Source organism: Heteronotia binoei, chromosome 11 (assembly GCF_032191835.1).
Source record: "Heteronotia binoei isolate CCM8104 ecotype False Entrance Well chromosome 11, APGP_CSIRO_Hbin_v1, whole genome shotgun sequence".
Lineage (NCBI taxonomy): Eukaryota > Metazoa > Chordata > Lepidosauria > Squamata > Gekkonidae > Heteronotia > Heteronotia binoei.
Genome location: NC_083233.1, coordinates 35,079,518 through 35,103,822, shown reverse-complemented (window position 1 = coordinate 35,103,822; position 24,305 = coordinate 35,079,518). Strand labels below are relative to the sequence as shown.

General features: G+C 45.1%; 2 protein-coding genes and 1 non-coding gene across 6 annotated transcripts; 1 reads left to right on the top strand and 2 right to left on the bottom strand.

The window, feature by feature from the left end:
- Positions 1–2,999: 2,999 nt before the first annotated feature.
- On the top strand, positions 3,000–16,002 carry SOWAHD (sosondowah ankyrin repeat domain family member D). Of its 4 annotated transcripts, none has more exons than XM_060249978.1 (2): positions 3,000–3,178; positions 14,208–16,002. In XM_060249978.1, coding segments are annotated over exons 1-2 (1,179 nt in total). In that variant the 5' UTR covers positions 3,000–3,176; the 3' UTR covers positions 15,385–16,002. The 4 variants fall into 4 exon arrangements, with proteins under 4 accessions (XP_060105961.1, XP_060105960.1, XP_060105964.1 ...); XM_060249977.1 differs by lacking the exon at positions 3,000–3,178 and adding an exon at positions 8,464–8,537; XM_060249981.1 differs by lacking the exon at positions 3,000–3,178 and adding an exon at positions 8,661–8,692.
- Positions 16,003–17,601: 1,599 nt separating this feature from the next.
- On the bottom strand, positions 17,602–22,366 carry RPL39 (ribosomal protein L39). Its single transcript, XM_060250010.1, has 3 exons — positions 22,226–22,366; positions 19,476–19,579; positions 17,602–17,935 (listed from the first exon to the last, which is right to left on the bottom strand). The coding sequence occupies exons 1-3, from the start codon at positions 22,226–22,228 to the stop codon at positions 17,887–17,889; spliced, it is 156 nt and encodes a 51-aa protein (XP_060105993.1). The 5' UTR covers positions 22,229–22,366; the 3' UTR covers positions 17,602–17,886.
- Positions 19,016–19,147, bottom strand: LOC132579789 (small nucleolar RNA SNORA69). Its single transcript, XR_009556007.1, has one exon. It is a non-coding gene; the product is annotated as a small nucleolar RNA SNORA69 (small nucleolar RNA).
- Positions 22,367–24,305: the final 1,939 nt, after the last annotated feature.

Sequence of the window (24,305 nt, the reverse complement as noted above, 5' to 3'; positions counted from 1 at the left end):
TCATAAATGGCCATTAAGATGTTTTTGCAGCTTTGTCACAAGTTCGCTGCTAAACTCGCTTTAGTCATCTGAATTCCTGTTTCATCTCTCTGAGTTCCATAGTGTACCAGTTGCATAAAGCACAAACCGAGAGGACTAAAACAACCTCCTTAGTGTCCCTCGTCAGGCACAAAGGTGAAATATCAAGGTAAACAAATAAAAAAATTAAATGATGCATACAAAACAATCCCTGGATCAGAAGCAGACCATAAAACAGCTACCAGTAGCACATGAAGCCTACCGTGCTCAAACTGGGTCTTACTTGAGTCTTTAGCATGCCACTGTCTTAGCATGTCACTGTTCAGTTCTCAGATAGAAACTATAACAAGAGAAGCTGCCCTGAGCTTTACAGTCTGAACCAACAAGTAAATCCTACTGAACGCCATGAGATTTATTTTCATGGTCAAATGTGATTAGGGACTGCAGCATGCGGGGCTTTCAGGAGAAGCTACTGTCCCTAGTGGCCATATTTGGAAAAGCACCTAAACGTGTACAGTTGGAGGAGTGCGGTTGCCAGATCCAGGTTGGGAAACTCCTGGAGATTTGGGAATGGAGCCTCCACAGAGTCCATTCTCCAAAGTAGGCATTTCCAAATCTCTGTAGGGTAGAGATGTGCTGTAATTCCAGGGGATCCGGATTGTGTAACCAGCACTGTAGCAGTTTCCTGCAACATATTGTTGCCATAGTTCCTAAATGTTGCATTACAGTACATTTCGAGTCTCTGAGTTCATGTATCAATTTAGCTGATTCATAATTTCCATGCATATACCTTTTACTTTTTACTTGTGTGTGTGTGGTAAGTGCTGTCACCAATCAATTATCCGGAAATCCCAGATGCATGACAGGAAATTGGGTCTATAATTCATGTATGGATACAACATATATGCAGCAAATGACTGTCTCATCCAAAGGTCATCTCTATTTCTAATAACTGCCAGCAGGAACTAATTTGCATATTAGGCCACACACCCGGACATCACCATTGTTTCACACAGTGATTCATTTGCATATTAGGCCACACCCCTATGCCAAACCACCTGAAACTGCGTTCCTGCTTTTTTTTTTTAAAGTCCTGACTGTCCCTAGTTTTGCTGTTGTTAGTGTGAGTTGCTAGAGGTTTTATTCTTACTTTAGTCTTCTCCTCTCAAGGCTCAACTCCCTTTATAGGGTCTCTAAAGTTGGACAGTTATGCTTTTTTAAAGTGTATCAGTTCTTACCCTGATTCCCCACTTCCTATTTTTTGGTGTTGAGGCCCTGGTTCTTCTCCCTCCCAACTCCCATGTGAATTGGTTGGGAAGTATCTGGAGGTTTTGGGGGTGGAGAATGGAGAAGGCGGGGTTTGGGGAGGGGAGGGACCTCTGCAGAATATAATGCTACAGAATCCACCCTCCAAAGCAACCATTTTCTACAAGGGAACTGATCTCAGTTGTCAGGAGATCAATTGCAATAGAGGGGAGATCATAGAATCATAGAGCTGGAAGGGACCTCCAGGGTCATCTAGTCCAATCCCCTGCACAATGCAGAAAATCCACAAATATCTCCCCCACATTCCCAGTGACACCTGCTCCATGCTCAGTAGATGGCAAAAAAACCCCCTCCAAGATCCCTGGGAAAACTGGCCTGGAGAAAAATTGCTAACCCCAAAGTGGCAAATAGCATTTCCCTGGGCATGTAAGAAAGGTCCATGAGAACTAAGCACTGATGCAACCCTTCCTGTCCTCCTTCCCATGATCCGCCTAAGTTCACAGAATCAGCATTGCTGTCAGATGGCCATCTAGCCTCTGTTTAATGCCCCCTCCCCCCCAAAGCAGAAGAGCTCACCACTTCCCCAGAAAGCCTGTTCCACTGAGCATCCACTCTGAGAGGCTCAGGAAGTTCTTCCTAATATTTAGTCAAATACTCTTTTGATTTAATTTCAACCCATTAATTCTGGTCTGACCTTCTGGGACAACAGAAAACAACTCCGCACCATCCTCTGTATTACAGCCCTTCAGGTCCTTGAAGAGCGTGATCATGTCACCTCTTAGTTGTCTCCTCTCCAGGCTAAACATACCCAGCTCCTTCATCCTTTCCTCATACGACTTGGTCTCCAGACCCCTCACCATCTTTATTGCCCTCCCCTGGATGCATTCCAGCTTGTCTATATCTTTCTTAAACTGAACACAATACTCAAGGTGGGGTTTAACCACAGCAAAGTGATACCATCACAGATCTCCGGGTGGTTGGCAACCCTAGATATGAATTGAATCTGAACTAAAAGAGAGACTCTGCCCAGTGAAATGGAGAATGAGGCCATGCCTAATTTGATCATGTTGTGTGGGAGTGGTCTGAGACAAGCCTGGAACAGGGAGGGAAAACCCTGAAGAAGTTCATCAAACTTTGTTGTTCTTAAAGGTGCCACTGGACTCAGACATTGTTCTAGACCACAGTTAGAAACTTCCAATAATATGATCAGTTAGTAGGCATTTTGCTACAGAAGACATCAACTTATCCTCGTTTATCACTTTAAACCAAGTTAATATGTCTACTACCTCAGGAAGCCACACCCATAATCCAGTAACCTGTATCTCTTTCACACACATAGAGAGGGCCTTCCTTCATCCCTATTGAACTCTCTACTGGACTCCAAGATTGGGCAGCTGCCATATCCTGTCCTCCCTCTGCCGCCTGCCTTCTTTCACTATCTGCTCTTCCATCTCAATGAAGTATGTCTTGCTGACTGACTTAGTGGTTTGGGATTATTCTTATCCAGCACTGAGAGGTCCCTCCCAGTGATTCAGGTATTCTTTCCCTTTGATGTATTTGATTCTTATTCTGTCTGGGATCTCTCTAAATTCCTTGGAAGCCTCTGCCCCTATGTCACTTTTCATCAGTCAGCTATCATTATTGCTGGTGTGTGGGTTATTGCTTTAATTGGGGGTTTTAAAGCGTTTATTAGGCCTAGGGAAGCATTCAGGAGTACTGCTCCCTAAGATATTTTACTTCAGCTAGTATTAAAGTCTGAGCAAGCAAGGTCTGCAGACAAGTTATTGACCCCAGGAGGAAGGAAGTTTCTTCACCTTGGATTTCTGAGGCCAGTTTTATGACTGGAGGCTCCAGTTGAGGAGCAGGCCAATATTCAGGTGGATTTATGGTACATGTAAGTACATGCTTGATTTTGAGTGGTAAAATTTAAAGGCCCCTTTGGCTTTTACAAGCATGGGCTACGCTGTTACAGGATGATTCCATATAACAAGGATGCTATGTGTCATTTTCCTTCACAAGGGCAAAGAAGTGTCCACATGGGAATTTCCACATGCTTTCCCACCTCAGCTTCATGCAGTTGCTGTTTTCCCTGCTGCATTGCCAGCTTTTTGTGTTGGTAACTGTTATAGGGCTTCAGCATAAGAACACTACAGCAATTAGAGTGTGGCAAACGGTAGTAGGGAAATTGTGTGGGTGGGACCTTTGCAAATGGGCACCTTCCCATCCAGATAATGTGGTAGGAAGTACCTGGACTATGCTTTCCTAAAAATAATAATAGAAAATCAGGTTTTGGAAAGAGTACAGTGAGAAGGATGGGGGACATCTGGAATGAGGCCAATTAGAGGATGATGGTCAGTGCTCTCCCCCCCCCCCCAAGCAATCATGTTTGAAAGCAATGGTGAAGGGGGGAAAAAACTGCATATGAAAACTATTTATTTGAGAGCCAGTTTGATGTAGTGGTTAAGAGCGGTGGACTCTAATCTGGAGAACTGGGTTTGATTCTCCATGCCTCCACCCACATACAGCTACTGGATGACCTTGGGTCAGTCATAGCCCTCTCAGAGCTGTTCTGCTCAAGAGCAGCTCTCAAAAGAGTTCTCTCAGCCCCACCTACCTCACAGGGTGTCTGTTGTGGGGAAGGGAAGGAGATTGTAAGCCCTGAGTGAAGCCGCTCTGCCCCTGAGTGAAGGGTGGGGTATAAATCCAACTCTTCTTCTTCAACCACCAACAGTAACTGAATAAGCATATAGCAGTGAATGAGAACTTTCAGTGATGTGTAAGGAGTGGGGAGGGTAGCATGTGACAATAGGAGTTACAACCAGGTCTCAATTTTCTTCTGTGCAATATTGGAAGATATGACTACATGATGTGCGATGTTCAGGATGGCAGCACCCTGGAAGAATTAAAGGAGAACCAAAGTGGCATAGTGATTAGAGTGCCAGACTATGATCTAGGAGACCTAATTCAAATCCCCACTCTGCCATGGAAGCTGCGGGGGGGGGGGGGGGACCATGAGCCAGTCACCCACCCTCAGTCTACTTTAACTTGCTGGATTGTTGTGAGGATAAAATGAAGAAGATAATTCCATAAGCTGCCCTGGGTTCCCATTGGGGAGAAAGGTGGAGTACACATAAGTTAATGTATTAAAAAGATAAACATATACACCCATTACCATTTTGAAGCTTTTCTGGTCTCACCTGTGGACTTAAGAGTGCAGCAGAAGTGGTTGCAACATACCAGGGAACTGGGAGATGCCACCCAAAGGGTGTCACAGTGCTGTGTGCAATATTCAGCTCCTGCTGAGGAGAGCACGGTGCTGGAGGTTGCGCAGCTTTCAGAAGGAACAAGAGAACAAGCTTGACCCTGAAGCTTTTATAGGAGTCTGTTTTTGTTTTAATTTATTCCATTTCTCACTGAAATTTCCTTTCTCACTAAAACGCAAGGCAGATTACAGGATAGAAACAGTGCAATCATGCCCTGATCTGGATAGCCCAGGCAAGCCCAATCTTGTCAGATGTTGGAAGTTAAGCATGCCCATTTCTGGCAAGTACTTGGAGGGGAGACCTCCCTGAAATGCCAGCAGTCGGGAGGCGGGGGCAGGCTTTATTCAGTCACCTCTCTGAATAACCTCCAGGCCCCCAGTAGGGGTCAGTCACCAGAAGCTGCCTGATTGCAAAGTGCACTCACACAAAAAACACACAACCCCCATGAAAACAAAAGGAAGGAAGGAACAGTGCAATCACCAAATGTCTTTAAGGGCTGATGTTGTAAGCATCCTTACAAAAGGCGGGGGCAGGCTTTATTCAGCCACCTCTCTGAATATCCTCCAGGCCCCCAGTAGGGGTCAGTCACCAGAAGTCACTATGACTTCCAGGTGCGCGCGCATGCACACACACACCCACAATATACCAAAAAAAAAGGGGGGGGGGAATAACTGCTTCCTTCAAAGTGTTAGTCACCAGGATGACACAGTTAGAACAGCAATTTGGGCCCTCATTTAAATGTATCTACTTTCTGCCTTTGCTATGACCTGTTATTGATCTGGTTTTAGTTAGCCATCTTTTGGACATACATAAATTAAAAAAGCAGAATGCAAGTACTTTAAATAAGAACCAATCAATAAATAACATGCTTGGGAGGGGGCGGGGGATAAAGGACGCAGTTCTGCAGTTAGATAACATCATGCCTGGCACTAGCCAGTTCCCAATTCCTGTCATCTTTCAGCTTCAAGATGATAGAAGTAGTACTTTGAGTCTTCGCTTTCAACAGCATGATTCTTCAGTTGGGATTGGGCAGCTTCCACAAGGAGACAATTCTCTGTGTAGCTCCTGTTAAGCTGCAAGTGCCTCTGCTTTCAGGTTGCCAATGGAGCATTCGCACAGCACTTCCTTGCTCCCTGCCACCAGAGGACTTTTTCTGGCTTTTAAAAAAGTTGGTAATTGCTGGATCGCTATACTGCAATGAAGTTATAATGACTTATTGCCACAATGTACTAGCGCTGAATTCCCAGCTTGCGTTTTAAAAAGTCTCTAGCCTTTTGTGTCCCTCCCTGCATACAGAAAACCACGTCAGTGAGACAGGTAGGTGAGAATTCTTCTACCTAGTATGCTAGCAACATAACATACAAACATTTTTTTTTAATATAAAAAGGAATGTTCAGTAGAAAGGGTTCCATCTGGAATCAAAATTAACACTTCATCTGACATCTGAGAGAACCAGGACTTGGTCACATGGAAGCTTTGAGCAATTGTCAACTGCAAAAGACAGATCATGCTATTGACATATGCAAATAAAACCCTAATCCTGGTACATTCCTCAAAGGTGAAGTGTCTTCTTTAAGTATTCCTTTCCCCATTCTTCTCTCTCATTGTTTCTCAAAGGCTGGTGAAGATATCTTTATTGCGTTGGGGGGAGGCATTTTAAAGGAACCATTTGTTCCTTTTCTTGTTTAGTTCTGCTTGTTTGGGGGGTGTTTTGATTGCTCAAATGGATTTACTTTGCTTTATAAACAGCTTGGAAGGCTTTGTATACTGATAAATCCATTGAACAAATGAGTACAATGCTTTTCAGAGCCAATGTGAAGAAATGGTTGAAGTGTTGGATTTGGACTGCAGAAGACTCGCTGCAGATCCCCACCCTGCTATGAAACTCACTGGCTAACCATAGGCCAATCGGTCTCAGCATGGCCTGCCTCACAGGGTTGTTGTGCAAATGAGATTGTTCAGCTATGCTTTCCCACTTCCTCCTCTGGCTAAGTATATAAGGGCTAGGGGATACAACATAACAAATTATTAATGGTCCATCCTATACTGGGGTGAAGTTATATGTGGGAGGATTAATTCAGTGTCCTTGTTTGGATATAGTTGCTTGTCCTTTGTGATTTTGCCAAAATCCTTTCCATTTTCATGCGTAACTGCTGTTTTGGATTTCTCTGCAACTTAGAGCTTGGCCACTAGAGAGCACTGCAGCTAATCAACTCTGCAAAAGGAATAGGCTTGTGTGAAACCTTAAGTTTATGCTACCCCTGTTTCTACCTACCTTTAAACCCCTGTTTAAAGAGCCCCGTGGGGCAGAGTGTTAAAGCTGCAGTAATGCAGTCCTAAGCTCTGCTCACGACCTGAGTTCGATCAGGTTCGATCAGTTTGATCAGGTTTTCAGGTAGCAGGCTCAAGGTTGACTCAGCTTTCCATCCTTCCGAGGTTGGTCAAATGAGTACCCAGCTTGCTGGGGGGAAAGTGTAGATGACTGGGGAAGGCAATGACAAACCACCCCATAAAAAGTCTGCTGAGAAAACGTTGTGAAAGCAACGTCACCTCAGAGTTGGAAATGACTGGTGCTTGCACAGGGGACCTTTCCCTTCCTTTTCCTGTTTCTATTGAGGTTTTCTCTAAGACAGGCATGAATGAAGAAGAAGATATTGGATTTATATCCCGCCCTCCACTCCGAAGAGTCTCAGAGCGGCTCACAATCTCCTTTACCTTCTCCCCCCACAACAGACACCCTGTGAGGTGGGCGAGGCTGAGAGGGCTCTCACAGCAGCTGCCCTTTCGAGGACAACCTCTGCCAGAGCTATGGCTGACCCAAGGCCATGCCAGCAGGTGCAAGTGGAGGAGTGGGGAATCAAACCCGGTTCTCCCAGATAAGAGTCCACACACATAACCACTACACCAAACTAGCACCACCATCCTAAACGTTGTCTTTTCTTTCTCTTGGGACATGCCTGACCCTCACTTTCATTCACATGTGAAATATTTGTCATATTTTTATTCTGCTTTCATCAAAATTGGGTTCCCAAGGCAGCTCACACAGCAATTCCAAAATGACAGAGAAAACTAAAATCTGATTTTAACAGGCACCCACAGAGAGATTTTCAGTGACATTCGAATGAGGTCTGAAAGAAGGGTGGCTGACTGCTTCTATCTCTGTCTTTAGTGGTGGCAGTTGGAAGCTGCAACTGAATCCCTGGGGGCATGAAAAAGGGGAAACTCCCTCCTTTTTGCTAGTTATGCACTTGGTAGCTGGGAGGAAGGGGTTTACCACTGGAGCAAGCTCTGGGCACAGTGGAGGGGTGCCTGGCTGCTTCCTCTTCTCCCTCAGGCCTCACCAAAGGCAGTTGGTAACTGTTATCTCCTTGCAGACCAGGAACTGTGGATAATGATTAAACAATTCTCCTTTGCTGAGAAAGTGGCAGCGCTATTCTCAAGAAACGCTTGACTTCCCAGCAATGCAAGAAACCCACAGAGGACAGATCACTGGGGTCTGGTTGGCAGGAGTCATGAGGCACTGGCCTTCCTGTTGCTAAGCTTGGGTGGAGATGGGGAACCTCCTGAGATCTATACCAAGAGTGCCTTAGAAGTGAAATCCAGGTTTCATTTCCCTGCATGCAGATGGCTACCAAAACTGTGGCCACCAGAAACCACAGGCACTTCATAACACTCGCCTTTAGCAGTTTTGAACATTCAAAGTGTTTCCCGTTCACAATCTCTGTAATCCACTTTAAGATCTCCCCCTCCCCATTAGATCAGTTTCATTTCCCAGTATGATGATGGGTGGGGGATGCTGACACAATACTAAAGTTGCTCAGTTTGTTTAATACAGCGTGGAGAGATTTAACTTCTTGTTTGATCAACTCTTTTTCTCAAACCCCTTATACTGCGCTTGATTTCTCTTCAGTTTCTGCCACACCCTAAAATGGCTAATCTTCTGGAATCTGCAGCCATAGAAATGTGTGCATGTGCAAATAACAATACTTGGTATGTAAGGGTATTTTTTTTGCTTAAGTCCTTAGTGTGCTTCTCATCCGTTATGTCAGCAACAACCTTAGAAGGTAGACGATCTAATTCTTTCTACAAAGGATAGTTCGAGAGAGCGTGAAAGACCTCAGACCAACCAGGAAATCATCACTGAAGTAAGATGTTCTACCCAATAACAACCCTATTTTGGTTTACATGCTTACAATGCAATCCTAAGGAGAGTTACTCCGTTCTAAGCCCATTGAAATGAATAGGCGTAACTCTGGAGTAACTCTCTTTAGGATTAAGTGACTTAAAGATAGTTTATGAGAGGTTTAGGCTAAATTCAGATGTGCCCCTTTCAACTTTCTCCCGCTGTTGGTGCTCATTTTTGAGAAATAGAATGCTCTAGTCATTAGATAGTAGGATAAGGATGTCAGTGACCCAGGTTTGACTCCCCAATCTGCCATGGAAGCTTCTTAGGTCACTTTGGGCCAGTCACACACCCTCTCTCAGTTTAACCTACCTCTTAGGGTTGTTGTGAGGATAAAATGGGAGAAGGAAAAACATTATTGGAAGCTATTTTGGGTCCTCATCAAGGAGGAAAAAAAGATATAATTATCTAAAGAAAGAACAGAAAGAAAGTTCTAAATGTGTAAGTATCTGGTTTCTGCTGGATGATAATTTTGAAATGTACAAGGATTCTGAATGGATGAATGGCCATACAAGGACAATTTACAGTCACTGAATGGCCATCCATCCATCCACTGGTCAAACCTACCAGAGTTTTACAATGCATCGCTGATAATAGCATTGCTTATCACAGCATTTCCTGAAACAACTTGGCATCCAATTTTGAAGAATTCTCTACAAGAAACTCCTATCGTCTCAGTGTATTTTCCTATTTGTTCCTATCAATCTTATTTTTATCCTGCCCTTCCTTCAAGTGTACATATCCCTCACCTAGTAAATGTTGTCTTCACAACAACCCTGTAAAGCATGTCAGGCTGAAAGGAAATTACTTGACTAAAGTCACCTAGTGAGTTTCAGGATAGAGTGGGGATTGGCACCTGGGTCTTCCAGGTCCTTGTCCAACACACTGGCTATGTGAAGCTCTACCGCCCCCCCCCCCCCCCCACAACTATTTTCCTTTAGAACTGTATATCCCACTTGCCTCCCCAATGGGGACCCCAAATGACTTAGAACATTTCCCCTTTCTCCACTTTCTCTTCACAGCATCCCTGTGAAGTGGATTAGGCTGCCAGTGTGACAGGCCCGACTAGGTCACCCCAGTGAGCTTCCAAGGCAGAGGGATGGGGTGATTCCAACTACAGATGCCACTCTCCAGGTGGGACCTGGAGATCCCCTGGAATTACTCATTTCCAGACTACAGAGATAGGTTCCTCTGGAGAAAAGGGATGCTTTGGAGGATGGACTCTATGGCATTGTACCCCACTGAGGCACCTGCCCTCCCCAGACTCCATCCCCCAAATCTCCAGGAGTCTCCCAAGCTGGTTCTAGCAGCCCTACCCCCCCTCAACCTTACCACTGGTTGCCAAAAGTGGGAGGCTGGGTAATACTCCCTCTAGGCCTTGGAGTCTTGCAAGCAAAATTTCTACTTTGTGAGCTACTGGCATTAAAGTTGCAAGCAAGCAATCTGGCTACTGCATAAATTAGTTTGCTCTGGGGCCATTTCTCCTGAGCCAAGACAAAAATGTGTGAGCCAGAGGCTAAAAAACGGCGGGCTAGCTCAGCTTAGAGGGAGCACTGGGCCTGGCAACCCTAATGCCAACCTGGGTCTTCCAGATCCTCGTCCACCACTCTGACCATTGTACATCCCTGCCTGACACGCTGCCTCCGGCGAGGGAGCCCCCAGTCGACCTTGGACAACAGCCTCCTTGCGGCGTGTCCGACCCGACCGGTTTTCCGGGTTCCTTCCTTCGTGGCCTGCTGGCTGCGGTCCCGGGTGCTTGTTTGTCCCTTTTGCTGGCGGCGCCCCGGCGCTCCCTTCCTTCTCCCCACGAGAGGGGTCGCTTCTCGCCTCCCAGCCGGCCTGCCTGCCAATCCCAGGCTGCCGCCGCCGCCGCTTGAGCGGGCTTAGAATCGACCCCGGCAGAGCAAAGGTCACCCGGGCGGCGCGGCTTCAACTTCCAGCGTGCGGCGCAACTCCCCGATGGCAAACTTTGCCCGAAGGAGCAGGGCGAGGAGGAGCTGTCTGGAAGCGGCGCCGACGCGCGGAAGGAGCTGCGGCTGCAGGAGGCACCCGGGAGCGCCGCGGTCGGCCGCGCCGGTGCAGGTGTCCGCGGAGAGGCTTTCCAGGCTGGGGGTGCCGGTCGCCGCGTCCTCCCAGCAGCCCTGGAGGTGCATTTGGAAAGGTAGCTTAGCGAAGGGGACTGTCATTCTTTCTTCCTCCCTGTGACGCTTCTTGGGCCATCTTGGTTGCTTTTGCAAGGTCCTTCCGATTGCCCCGTGAGGAATCATCCCGGCCGGGTGGCAGCAGCCTCCAAAATGCTAGCTAAGGGGTGGGTGCGCTCGCGGGTGGGTGGGAGCAACAGTTTTTTTTTACCAGGGGCCAAATAAAGACAACATTAACTCTTTTTTTTAAAACACACCTTGAGAAATGTTTCACTAGGAGGGAAGCAGCAACAGTCACATGTGACACACAAATGAAAGGTTGCATTTCCTGGATCGGAGCCTGCCAGCGTAGAAGAGGGACTGAGAGTATAAACTGTGATTTGGAAAGCCCCTGTGAACCTCAGCTAGTGAGCTGGTTTAACACAGTGGTTAACAAACCCAGTTTTCGTGCTGCAGTCCCCAAGAGCATTGGTTTAAGCCCCAGTCCTAAACTTAATAACTGGTTTTAGGCAAATCTCTCTGTGGCTCAGGCTCCAGTATGATCTGCCTTATAGGGATGTTGTCAGGAGTACGGTGATCGTGGTTCAGGGTGGATGAACCTGCTACTTGCAAAAGTAGGTTTCCCCTCTCACTGTCCCCTATGACTCCTGGAAGGGTATTGCTCGGTTCGAGAGAAACAGAAGGCCACAAAATCTAAAGGGCGGCAACAAAGAAACAAATTAGGCATGGCTCCCCCTGCTATCAGTGTTCATAGGATCAACCTCATTAAAGTGAAACACTTTGGACACAAAAAAGGGCTGTACAGATATTAAGTATTATTGTAGTGGCTTAAAGAAGCCTCTACCTGCCAGCAATTAAATATGGGGCTATAATGGGATGGCCAAATTGCGGCTCGAGAATTATGAAAGTCTTTCACAGAGATTTTGTGGCTCTCGAAGCCCCCACCACCCTATTGGCTGGCTTGGAGAAGGCATTTCTCTCTTTAAATCACTTTTCCAAGTGCATTGGAGAATGCATTGAAAGTTAAAGTTGCTTTCTTTCCATCTCTCCCTCTCCCATCTATCTTCCTGTCTGTTCTCAAACACCTGATGTTTATTCTATGTGGCTCTTACATTAAGCAAGTTTGGCCACCCCTGGGCTATAACCTGGACCCACCTTACAGGGATGTCCTTGTTACTAAAATAGTATAAGCATAACATGTTTTTTAAAAACCACATTATGCTACACATTATGCTCTGTATAATTTGCCTTGAGTCCCAATGAGAAAGGCAGACTAAAAATAATGTAAATAAATAAATTATGAATGTAGAATTAGCATTTTGTTTAAATTGTTGTTTTCTTTCACACCAAGTATCAAAAGCTCATTCAATGTCATGTCAAATAGAAGAACCAGAATTCTGACTTAGACCCTTGCCTGGAGTCAGAACTTCAGTGGTGGGTCTCAGTTCATGAAAGGTTGTGAAGTCAGAGCAGATAGCAGTGTGTCCTTGGCAAGGTGCAGGTTGCGTTTATTTAAGAAATGAATCAGTACAGTTGAGAGTTGGAATTTATGGTTAAATAAAGTGACAGGTGAGTGCAAAGCATTAAGAGACTGTTAAAAATCTCACTTCAGCTATGAATTTGTAAGGTTGCCTCAAAGCTAGCCTCTCTTTTGGTCTGTTGCTGTCTGTAGTATGGAACGGAATCGAACTGCAGCGCCTGCCTTACAGGGTAGTTGTGAGAATTTCTTTTAAAACATTTTATATTCTGAGGACTTCATTACAAACATCCAGGGCAGCCTGACAACGAAGTAATTAAAACACATCTCAGTACAAAAAGAAAGAAGCCTGGTATAAAAGAAAAAGGGATTAAAGCAGCAAGCAGATAAAACCAGAACTGAGAAAAATGTATTAAAGCAGCAATCGGGATACTCAGGAAAAGAATGAGGCGGGTTGGAATCAACAATAAGCCTTGGAAAATAATAAAATTGTGGTGAAATATGAAAGTCTGTATAGATTTCATATTAAGATACTGTGCCATTCAGGGGAAAAACTCAGAAACATTGAATATTCATGCTACTTTCAGGTTGGAGACAGATTCCTCTGCCCCCCCTCCCACTTTGAAAGAGGGTTCACTTTCCTTCTTATAACCTCAAAGTACCATATGTGGCGCATCACTCCTCCATTTTATCCCTGTAACAACCCTGTGAGGCAAGCTAATTGAGAGAGAACTGGCCCAAGGTGAGCTTCAGGCCTGAGAAAGGATTTGAACCCAGGTATTTCAGGTACTAGTAACTACTCCAACATTCTAACTACTGCCTGTTTTTTTGCTCAGTCATCCTGACTGGTGTTAGCATTGTATTTATTTATTTGGATATTTATAGCCTGCTTGTCACTCCAAAGCAGCATGCAGCATAATTCTCCCTTCCTTCATTGTATCCTCACAACAATCCTGTGAGGTAGAGTAGGGCTGTGAGGGAAAAACTGGCCCAAGATCACCCAATAAGCTTCCATGGCCGAGTGGGGGTTTCAACCTTGGTCTCCCAAGCCCTACACTTCGATCCCTGCACCACACTGGTTTTGGTATCCTACAAACCTGTCAGGTTTGTTTAACCCCAGAGGTAATACAAATATGAATGTGTGTAGACTCTGGACAGTGAAGCCTCTCTGCAGCTGCTTTGATCAAAACTACTGTCTGCAGGGCTTCTTTTTGGTAGCAGGAACATCTTTGCATATTAGGCCACACACCTCTGATGCAGCCAATCCTCAAAGAGTTTACAGGGCTCTTAATCCAGGACTTACTGTAAACTCTTGGAGGACTGGCTACATCAGGGGTGTGGCCTAATATGCAAAGGAGTTCCTGCTACAAAAAAAGCCCTGATTATCTGTCTCGATATTTTAAAAAACATGCTTCTGTTCTAACTTCAAAAGTCATCCAGGTGAAGACGAGGCAAAAACATTCTTCTGTGGAACTCTGTGCAGGCTGCAGTTTGTGTTTGAACTGAGCTCCTATCCATGCAAAGAAGCTACCTGTGCCATGTAGCTGCTTTTCATACGCAGGGGCCCCCTTTAAAGGAGATGCCAGGTGCATGTGAAGTCCCAAGGGGAAGTACTAAGTTTAACTCAGGCTTTAGAAATGTGGAGGGGGGGCTGTATTTGGAGCATGTATTAGGCAAGGGCTGGGAGGCGGAGAAATTTACAGGCAGGGTTATACCAACCAGCTCTGAGCCCATTGACAAAAGCAATTGTGCCTGTCTGCTCTTTCGCAGACCAGGCAATTGCTGCCTTTCATGCAGCCCATTTCACCACAAGCGTTTTCTTCCTCCTGAGTACCGAAACTGTTTCTTCTCCTTTGCAGGCAGAATCAGGAAGCTGCGCTGTTGAAAGCTCGGGAGCGCCCATCTCACCAGCCGGAAGGCAGCGCTTGTGGGTTTACAAAAAATAAAACCCAACTGGTTAACGTCAACAGAAATGTAGAAAACTCTGGAGGAATGATGGAGCTTGGTGGAGAGAGCATGTCAGAGCAGCAAAGGGACAAAAGTTTAGATAGACAGCAGACATCCCAGGAGTGCAAGAGGACATGTGCGCAAGAGGACAGCTCCCAACCTCAAACGCAGGTGGCTGTGGGCAGCCAATCCCCCAGCCCCAGTGTCCGGACTGAGAGCTTGATGCGCCGCCGGGCACAGTTGTCCAACTTCAACAGGAGCCTGAGCAGGGCCAGCAGACGTTCACAGAACTGGGCAACAGGAACAGACACAGCCAGGCTCTCTGCGGCTGGAAGCAGCACGAGGAGGAAAGGACTGAAGGAGATCCTCCTGCAGAGCAGCGAAGCCAAACCTGTGTGGCTGGCGGCTTTGCTGAAGGGAGAGGTCCCTGATGGGCAGCAAGGCCATGATCCTCTTGTGGAAGCCAACTTGGAGGACTTGTCATTGGTGCTAGACCCGCTGGAGCATGAGTGGATGCTGACCGTGGCCCAAGGAGATGCAAGGAGTATCCTCCGGTTGCTGGACCAGGATCCCAGCCTGCTCTCCAGAACAGATTTTGTGACCGGTTTCACTGTCCTCCACTGGTTGGCCAAACATGGTCATCATGAGGACTTGATAGAAGTCATCACTTTTGCTGAGAAGCAGCGTTATCCGGTTGATGTCAACATATTCACTGCTAGTGGCAGGCTAACTCCTCTCCACTTGGCTGCTCTTCAGGGACATGAGATGGTCATCAAGGTGCTGGTGGGGGCCTATGGGGCCAACACGAGCCTCCGGGATCATAACGGCCGCCAAGCATGGCAGTATCTCCGAGCAGATGCTCCAAGGGAGCTGAAGGAGCTTTTGGGGGCTTGTGAGGAAGACGTAGCCTTCCAAGGAGTGTTCAACACCAACAACAACTGTGTGTCATCCAGACGCAGTAGGAGCAACGGGTTCAAAAGAGGCTGCGAGGGTGTTCAAGAGGAAGAGAACAGCCGCAGGCCTATTGCCAGACTGACCACTTTAAGGAACTTGTTCAGGCAAGCCATCGCATTCTTCCAAGAGCGGTAGACATTTGCTCAGTAGCAGAGGCACTTGAGTCTGTTGACTGGGTGGATTGTGACAGAAGCCATCATGAAAGGGTGGGAATGCTGCAGGAGGAAGCCTGGGAGGTAGGTGAGGTTATCTGTAAGATGCTGGCTTCAGCCAACCCGCCCAGACTCGTAGTTTAGCCTTAGGTGTGAGAAGTCCAAGGTCTTGGAAGAAAATGAAGGAGTGGTAGTACATGAACTAAAGACCCATCTCGTGCTGTGCTAAAGTCCATCCATAGGGAAAACAATAGACAATTTAAAAGACAAACTAACCTTTTAAGTACTGAGCCAGGAAAAGAGAAATTCTGCAACCTGGGCAAGCAAATTTTACTGATTTATATAGGTTTTTATTCTGCGTAATTTATTCTGGCTTTGGGTGGGGGAAGGAGCAATGCTGAACAGTAAAACCCCACACCTAAGCCCCTGGAAATCTGGGGCAGGCACCCCCTTTGGCTACAAAGCTTCTCATAAGCACCATCCATGCATTTTGATAAGTATCTTTGTAATCAGAAATTCAAGAGATTTGCATGTCTAAAAATACAGATGCAAATTTGGAACAATCAGAGCACTTTCAAATAAAGAACAAAAAGCAGATTAACTGGAGTGTTGTGTGTGTTCCAAGATCTCATCTACTTTAGGTGGGTTTATAGAGCTGCTGTCAACCTATTGTGATGTTTCTGTGTTTTAAAAACAAGGACCATGTGCATTCCAACACTGGAGAGGAGGGATTCACAACTTGACAGGACAGAAGACAGGTCTTAAAATTAAACCGTATCTGCTAGGACTGAGGATAGCCTTTCATAAACGTTTTCTCCTTAAACTGTAGGTGAGAATGTTCCCCTTCTGCAAGGCTGTTATGCTTCAAAACGTAATTTATAAATAACAAAACATAAACATTCAACAAAGGAAGTTATCAAGGGGTCAGGAGTTGTACCTTTGGAAAAGTGAAGTACAGTTACAAGCCAATACGGGCTAGTGACACAATGACAGTTACCATCCTAATTGCACTACAACAGCAGCATAAGCACTAGCTTGAGTTAAAATTACTGCTTAAGAGCTGTGAACACTCACTGAATTAATCTGGATCGCACACTGCTGAATTAGCAGCGCATGCTTCGTTGCACAAACATGCTTCTTATAGGGATATGATCACCATCTTCAAGTACTTGAAGGGCTGTCATATACAGGATGGTGTGGAATTGTTTTCTGTGGCCCTGGAAGGTAGGACCAGAACAAATGGGTTGAAATTAAATCAAGAGTTTCTGGCTCAACATTAGGAAGATCTTCCTGACTGTTAGAGCGATTCCTCGGTGGAACAGGCTTCCTCAGGAGGTGGTGGGCTCTCCTTCCTTGGAGGTTTTTAAACAGAGGCTTGATGGCCATCTGACAGCAATGAAGATTCTGTGAATTTAGGGGGAGGCGTTTGTGAGTTTCCTGCATTGTGCAGGGGGTTGGGCTAGATGACCCTGGAGGTCCCTTCCAACTCTATGATTCTGATTCTAGGGAAAAAAACCTCAGCATCATGCTTGATCTTTAAATGTTCTCAGGGCTCTGATCTTCTGTGTTGGCTGCTGTCAGTTATATGGGGTAACCAGAACTACCCAAAGGCAATCTGGGAATTATTTTATGTGGCCACTAAGGCTTCTTGGGAGATTGCTAGAAACTTCACAGAACTACAGGGGCCAGGTTTCTTGGTTGCAAGCTATGTCTGGGTGAAATTAATATGAAAAAAATTAGCTACACTTTCTACTTCTAACAGCAAGTTAAGCATTGTCCCAGCAGGTTTTGACAAGAAAGCAAGTGGTTTGAGTCTCTTAAAAAATTTCAGAGTGGCCATGCTTTCTGAATTAAGTTTTTCCTCTAACAGATCAAGCCCCTAGGACTTACTTCTTCACAGCTTCCGCTAAGCCTTATACCTTTTAGTTTTCCTCTCCCCAGCCTCTGCTTGGGCCTTCTGTAGCCGATCAAACAGCATTTCCAGTCCCTGAGAAATATGTTTCTCAGCACCACATTGGCACAGAGGACTGTCCCCTGCTTGTTTCAAGCTATGCACTCACTAAAACACAGCAGGCAGCTTCCAGCCTCTCTCAAATAGGTGCCAATTTCACAGCCATTAGCCTTTTGTACTGTTGCCAACTCCCCCGTATGCAGCGAGTGTAAACAGTAAATCCAACCATAAATTGTTAATTCACTGGACTCTGTGTGATCTCATATTTATTAATGAACCTCTCTCAACCAGCAACAAGAATTCCTTGAACATAGATGCACTGAGAACTAAAAAGGCACTAATTGTACACAAAGCTTTCCATTATTTGGTTTTAATTCTTTCAAAAAACCCTTTGTGAAAATAAAGGTCTGTAAAAGAAAATATGCACAACATGAGTCAGCTTTGAAAACAGGGCTGTGGCAGGTTGGTGGCAAAGGGCCATATGAAGTCTCGATGCAGGCTGAAATGCGCTACAAGGGCTGGAGCGGCTTCTCTTCAGAGGCCCAGCTTGGTCCTCCTCCAGTGCCTCCTTTTGGAGTTGTACCTAGAACAAAAAAGGGACACAATTAGTAAGCAAGGCACATGCACGGCTGAACCAAGAGAAAGCCATCCTTCTCATCATTTCTGCTTGCGACACCCTCAACAAAGGGCTTCACGGCTGCTAGCAAAGGAAGTGTGGGTTTCCCACACGCATCAGCTCTCTCCCCTCCCTCGACTTTATCAATGGGAGGGGCCCTATGACTCCCTTCCCCCAACAGTCTCCCTGAGAAGAAATATTTCTTTCAAAGTAAAACTTAATATAACTCAGCAGAAAAGAACTTCAGGATCCAACCAAACGTTTCCAAGCACTCAGAAGATTTAAAGTCCAAACACTCAGAGGTTTGGGTGGGGAGGGGGGGATGGAAAGAAGTGATTATTTGTAACTGAATTTTTATTTTATTGTTTTAAATAAAATTATAATTCCTTTGGTGTAAGAGCATTTTTATTACAAAAAAGAAGGCCGTTAACTTATTGAAAGGATTTTAGTGCAACAAATAATCTAAAGAAGCAACTACAACAGAAGTTTGAAAATACCTGTACATTTCCCAAAAGTTTGGCTTTCTAAGCTGTGAAGAACTGATGAGAATTTTAAATAATTCTTTATGAAAAAAAAGCCTCCCTAGAAAGGTGCCCTTAATTCCAACTTATTGATTAATCAACTGAACTATGGTTGATTCATTTACTGAGTAAACTGTTCAAATCTCACAGCCCCTAAAACCTACCCTAGACACAATGTATTCAGAGGAGGGAAAATACTTTCCTACAAACAAAATGGGAGATGTAGAAAACAACACAACAGCACTACTAAAATACATTTTACTACTCACATGTGGTGTATTGACACTACTTTGTTTAGTCAGTCCATGCCACAGTGTCAACTCAACTGTGCAAAGTGAACAGTGTTTCTAAATTGGTATCCACTGGTAGCCTGGCCACCCAAAATTCCACAGTCTGGTAAAACATATTATTCTATCTAATATCATAGAAATTGCCCCCACCATAGTATATTTGTGCAGGAAATGTTTTTCCCAGCACATTCCTTTCAGTTCTGAGGTCTTCACGCTGTTCTCAGTTGCCTTAACATGCTTGTCACTGTTCACAAGATGGGTGATTTCCCCACAAGATAGAGAGATCACATCCAAAGTGACAGCATTGCTCTCAGCAGGAAAATGGCAGTACTCCCACGGAATGAAGCACTGTAATTGCAGCCTGCTTTAGGAACCCAGCCTTAGAAAACAAATTCCTATATAGTGGCCCACATAGGGCTGCTAATCCCTAAGAACTAAAGATGCTTCCAGGCATATTGGACCAAAAGCAAAATCCAAATACAAGCCCACAGTCCATGCCTCACTTTTTATTAGATCCAACCAAAAGACACAAAACTGTGTGCAAGTTTTCAAGTTCACCAGAACTCTTCATCAGGCAGGATATTATAAAAACACCTACAAAAGAGAGGTAGAAGGGGAAAAACCTTTTAAAGAGACCTGTTCATGGTAACATTCCTATGGTAAATATCGAGTACTTAAGTAGACTGTACTTTTTACCTGATCTTATTGCCAGTTTTCATACGGATCCATTGTGGGATGGGACGGTTCTGTTTCTGCTTCTTAGCAAGAAACCGTTTGATCTTGAATGTCTTGTGGGAGGACTGAGGGGGAAAAAAGAACAACATTTAAAAACCAAACAATACTAGTTATAGTATGGAGGAGGGCTAACTTTTCAAATAGCTGGAAGAATTTTGGGCTGGAAACTGTCATGCTGGTTGTCTTCCTACCATGGCAATACTGAAAAGTGGACCTGGCTGAACAGGAAACTGCATAACAAGACAAGAAGCAATCAGGCTTCACAGAAGAACATGGCTGGAATCCGCAAGATGTAAAAACAGTAACTGGAATACTTTAAGGGGGTTATAGTGGGGCTAGTTCAGCAAACTTTTAAGTGAGGGGAGAAAAGAAGAGAATGTGTAGGGGGAGTATGAAACATCATCAGTTTCCAAATCTAAAAGAAATGGAAAGTGACCCACCCTACCATTACATAGTGATCCTGAAAAGCACTGCCTGTCCTCAGCCATGAAGCAGAGAGCAAGAAATATGAAACTGGTAAGAATTACCCTGCCCTTTATGTAACGTTAGAGCAACCTTGTCTTAAATCTTTTGACTCACAGAATCACAGAGTTGGAAGGGGCCATACAGGCCATCTAGTCCAACTTCCTGCTCAATGCAGGATCAGCCAGAGGTGTCAAACATGCAGCCTGGGGGCCGAATCGGGCCCCTGGATGGCTCCTATCAGCTCGTGAGCAACTGGCTGTTGTCTACTTCCTTCTCCCTCTCTTCGTTCCTTCTGCAACACAGCTTGCTTTGCCAAGCTTGCTCAATTACACAGGAGCTACAGAGCGAAGCCTCTATTTTCTCCATTGGCTGAGGCGCCTCCCTTGCTCTCTCAATCATACAGCAGAGCTACTGAGCCAAGTCCCTCTTCATTCTATTGGCTGAAGCTCCCCCCTGCCCGGTTCCCTGGGGAAGGAAGGAAAGAGCCAGAGCGTCCTTTGCCCAGTTCCCTGGATCCTATGGGAGAAATACAAAGCAAGCACCTTTAAGACCGAGTGCTAATGTTTTAAGCATGTTTTAAGTTTTTTAAAGAAATCTTTGTGTCCTTTATAAAGTCCATATCTCTGCTACCTAATCTTAAATAGGTACACACATGGCCCAGCCTGACAAGGTCTCATTTACGTCAGATTTGGCCCGCATAACAAATAAGTTTGACACGCCTGGCCTAGAGCATCCCTGACAAGTGTTTGTCCAGCTGCTGTTTAAAAATTGCCAGTAAGAGGGAGCGCACCACCTCCCTTGGTAGCTCATTCCACCGTTAAACAACTCTTACTGTAAAAATGTTTTTCCTAATATCCAGTCGGTACCTTCCCACCCTTAAACCCATTATTGCGAGTCCTCTCCTCTGCTGTCAACAGAAACAGCTCCCTGCCCTCCTCTAAGTGGAAGCCCTTCATAAATATTAACCTCATTTTGCAATACTCCAGAGTTACTGAGGTCCAATCTGGGTCTCTGCTAGATCATACAGAGAAGGCATTTTTGAAGCAAAATAAACACAAAACCTATGAGCAGAGTGTAATGTCCAGCAATCTGGTATGTTTTCAAAGACATGTACATGAAGTGTGCACAGGGGAAATAGCAATATGTAAGCTTGTTATGCATTAAAACCTATAAACATATTCACATTAAATTTACCTTTTTCCCCAGGGTATTTTTCTTTTTCTTTAGGTAAATGGAATTATTAAAATGAGATGTCAGGCAGGGACTGCTTTTGTAATGGAAAAAACACTCAGTACACAAGTTTTGTTTGCATTATGAAATGCAACAGCCAGACCAGGACCCATGCCTGTAATTATCTGCACACAGGCTTATGAGTACGGCTCCCCTGAATTCAGTGGGACTTGTTTCTTAATTATATACCCCCTACTTGTGCTTTTCATAACATGCCCAATGCAAACATCCCTAAGCATTTGGGAGCAGCACAGGAAGGGACAGTAGTGGAGTATCAGGCACTGGGGGTTCACAACCAGTATCAATAATTGGAAAAAAATATTATTCTATATGGATTTAACAAACAAACGAGGTAATAGTCCAGAGTATTGCAATGGACTGGCAGAGCCTGCTGTGTACCTTGGGCGTCTCAAATACCTTGCATTATATCGTTATGATTGATTTTATTTACTGAGGAGCCAATTTAGACTAAAAAGTGGAGCAACCTTTGCTATTGATTCAACCAAGGCAACCCCACTCCCACTGAGCCGGTGTAGCGTAGGGCCTAAGAGAGCAAGCTTGAGATCTGGGAGGTCGCCGGTTGAAACCTCAGCTACAAACTCAGTAGGCACCTTTCAATAAGTCACTGTCTCAGCCACCTCCAACACACAGTGCAGGAGTAATAACACCGGCCGACTGATTCAAGAATGACTGTAGTAAAATACAGCGCTGTGAACATTGAAAACGGCATACAACTGCTAAATGACAATTATTATTGCAGTTCCGGGAAATCACTGGCTTCAGTTAAAGCCTCCCTCTCGTCCACGAAATCCTTTGGATTTCTCTCTCGGCCCACAAACTACTAGTGGAAGTGGGGGGGGGGGGCGGAGCACAACCGGAGCTCCCACATTTTCAGAGCACCGTTTGGATTCCTAATTCTATTTGGGTTCATTCGTGGAGACCTCCGAGAGCCCCAAGACAGATGCCCAAAAGCCTGCGAAGGAACCACGACGAAGGATTGCAGCGGATTCACTTACCATGGCGAAGACCGCGCAACCAGTCACCACTATGTCGCAGCGGAAGAGAGAAAGGAAAGGTGGAGCACTGAGTGATGGGAGAGAACAGAGACAGGAAGAAGCGGGCTAGATGCTCCTCAGCTACAGCGACCCCTGGTGTTGCTCAAGGAACATTTCTACTCCTGTGAAATACGTATGTTATTAAAGGGTTTTCAGGTAGCCGGCTCCAGGTTGACTCAGCCTTCCATAGAATCATAGAGTTGGAAGGGACCTCTAGGGTCATCTAGTCCAACCCCCTGCACAATGCAGGAAACTCACAAACACTTCCCCCTAAATTCACAGGATTTTCATTGTTGTCAGATGGCCATCTGTTTAAAAACCTCCAAGGAAGGAGAGCCCACCACCTCCCGAGGAAGCCTGTTCCACTGAGGAACCGCTCTTAACAGGAAGTTCTTCCTAATGTTGAGCCGGAAACTTTTGATTTAATTTCAACCCATTGGTTCTTGCCCTACTTTCCAGGGCCACAGAAAACAATTCCACACCATCCTCTATATGACAGCCCTTCAAGTACTTGAAGATGGTGATCATATCACCTCTCAGCCGCCTCCTCTCCAGGCTAAACATCCCCAGCTCCCTCAACCTTTCCTCATAGGACTTGGTCTCCAGACCCCTCACCATCTTTGTCACCCTCCTCTGGACCCGTTCCAGCTTGTCTATATCCTTCTTAAAATGTGGTGCCCAAAACTGAACACAATATTCCTGGTGAGATCTTACCAGAGCAGAGTAAAGCGATACCATCACATCACGTGATCTGGACACTATACTTCTGTTGATACAGCCCAAAATTGCATCTGCCTTTTTAGCCACCGCATCACACTGTTGACTCAGGTTCAGCGTATGATAAATTAAGACCCCTAGATCCTTTTCGCACATACTACTGCTAAGACAAGTCTCCCTCATCCTGTAACCATGCATTGGATTTTTCCTACCTAAATGCAGAACTTTACATTTATCCCTGTTAAAATTTGTTTTATTGATTTTAGCCCAGTTTGCCAGCCTGTCAAGGTCATCCTATATCCTGTTTCTGTCTTCTGTGTTTGCAGCCCCTCCCAATTTAGTATAATCTGCAAATTTAATAAGCATTCCCTCTATTCCTTCATCCAAATCATTGATAAAGATGTTGAACAAAACAGGTCCCAGGACAGATCCTTGAGGTATTCCACTTGTCACTCCTCTCCAAGAGGATAAGGAACCATTCACAAGCACTTCTTTGGGTGTGATCTCAACCCGTTACAGATCCACCTAATGGTAACAGGATCCAAACCACATTTTACCAACTTGTCAACTAGGATAGTATGTGGAACTTTATCAAAAACCTTTATCAAAAGTCATCCTTCTGAGGTCAGTAAAATGAGTACCTAGCTTGCTGGGGGGAAAGTGTAGATGGCTGGGGAAGGCAATGGCAAACCACCCCGTAAAAAGTCTGCCGTGAAAAGATTGTGAAAGCAACGTCATCCCAGAAACGACTGGAAATGACTGGTGCTTGCACAGGGTGCCTTTCCTTTTCCTACACTCATTTGGCATCAACTGTTCAAGGCAGTCAGTTCTGAAATCTGCAGAGCTCTTCCACCAAGATTAATGTAATGTTCTGGTTTTAATACTTCCTACTTACCACGATACAATTGGCCACTGTCTATTTTATACTTTTGTGCACACACACATGTAAATGGATTTGTAATATGATTGAAGGTCAGGTCACAAGTAACTTGTTTGTGGACAAGTTTCAAGAACAGAAGTGTAAATACTGTTTTATCAGATGAACCAAATATATCACAAAATAGCCTGCAAGCTTTTGAGTTCTCTAGAATTCTCCATTAAGCTGGATGTTTGGTACAAAAAAAGGGGGGTTGGGTTTGAAGACACAGTGACAAAGTCTGCAATTGTAGTCCTAAAGTAGCAAAGAGGCCACGCTGCAAGCAAAACTGAATTAGATCAATTGGTGCTGGGTACCAAACAAGTTTTCCGATTGCAGGAACAGAAGAAAAAACAGTGGCATTTTCCCTTGCTTAAAAGCAAAGGCAGCAGTTTAGGCAAATGTCTC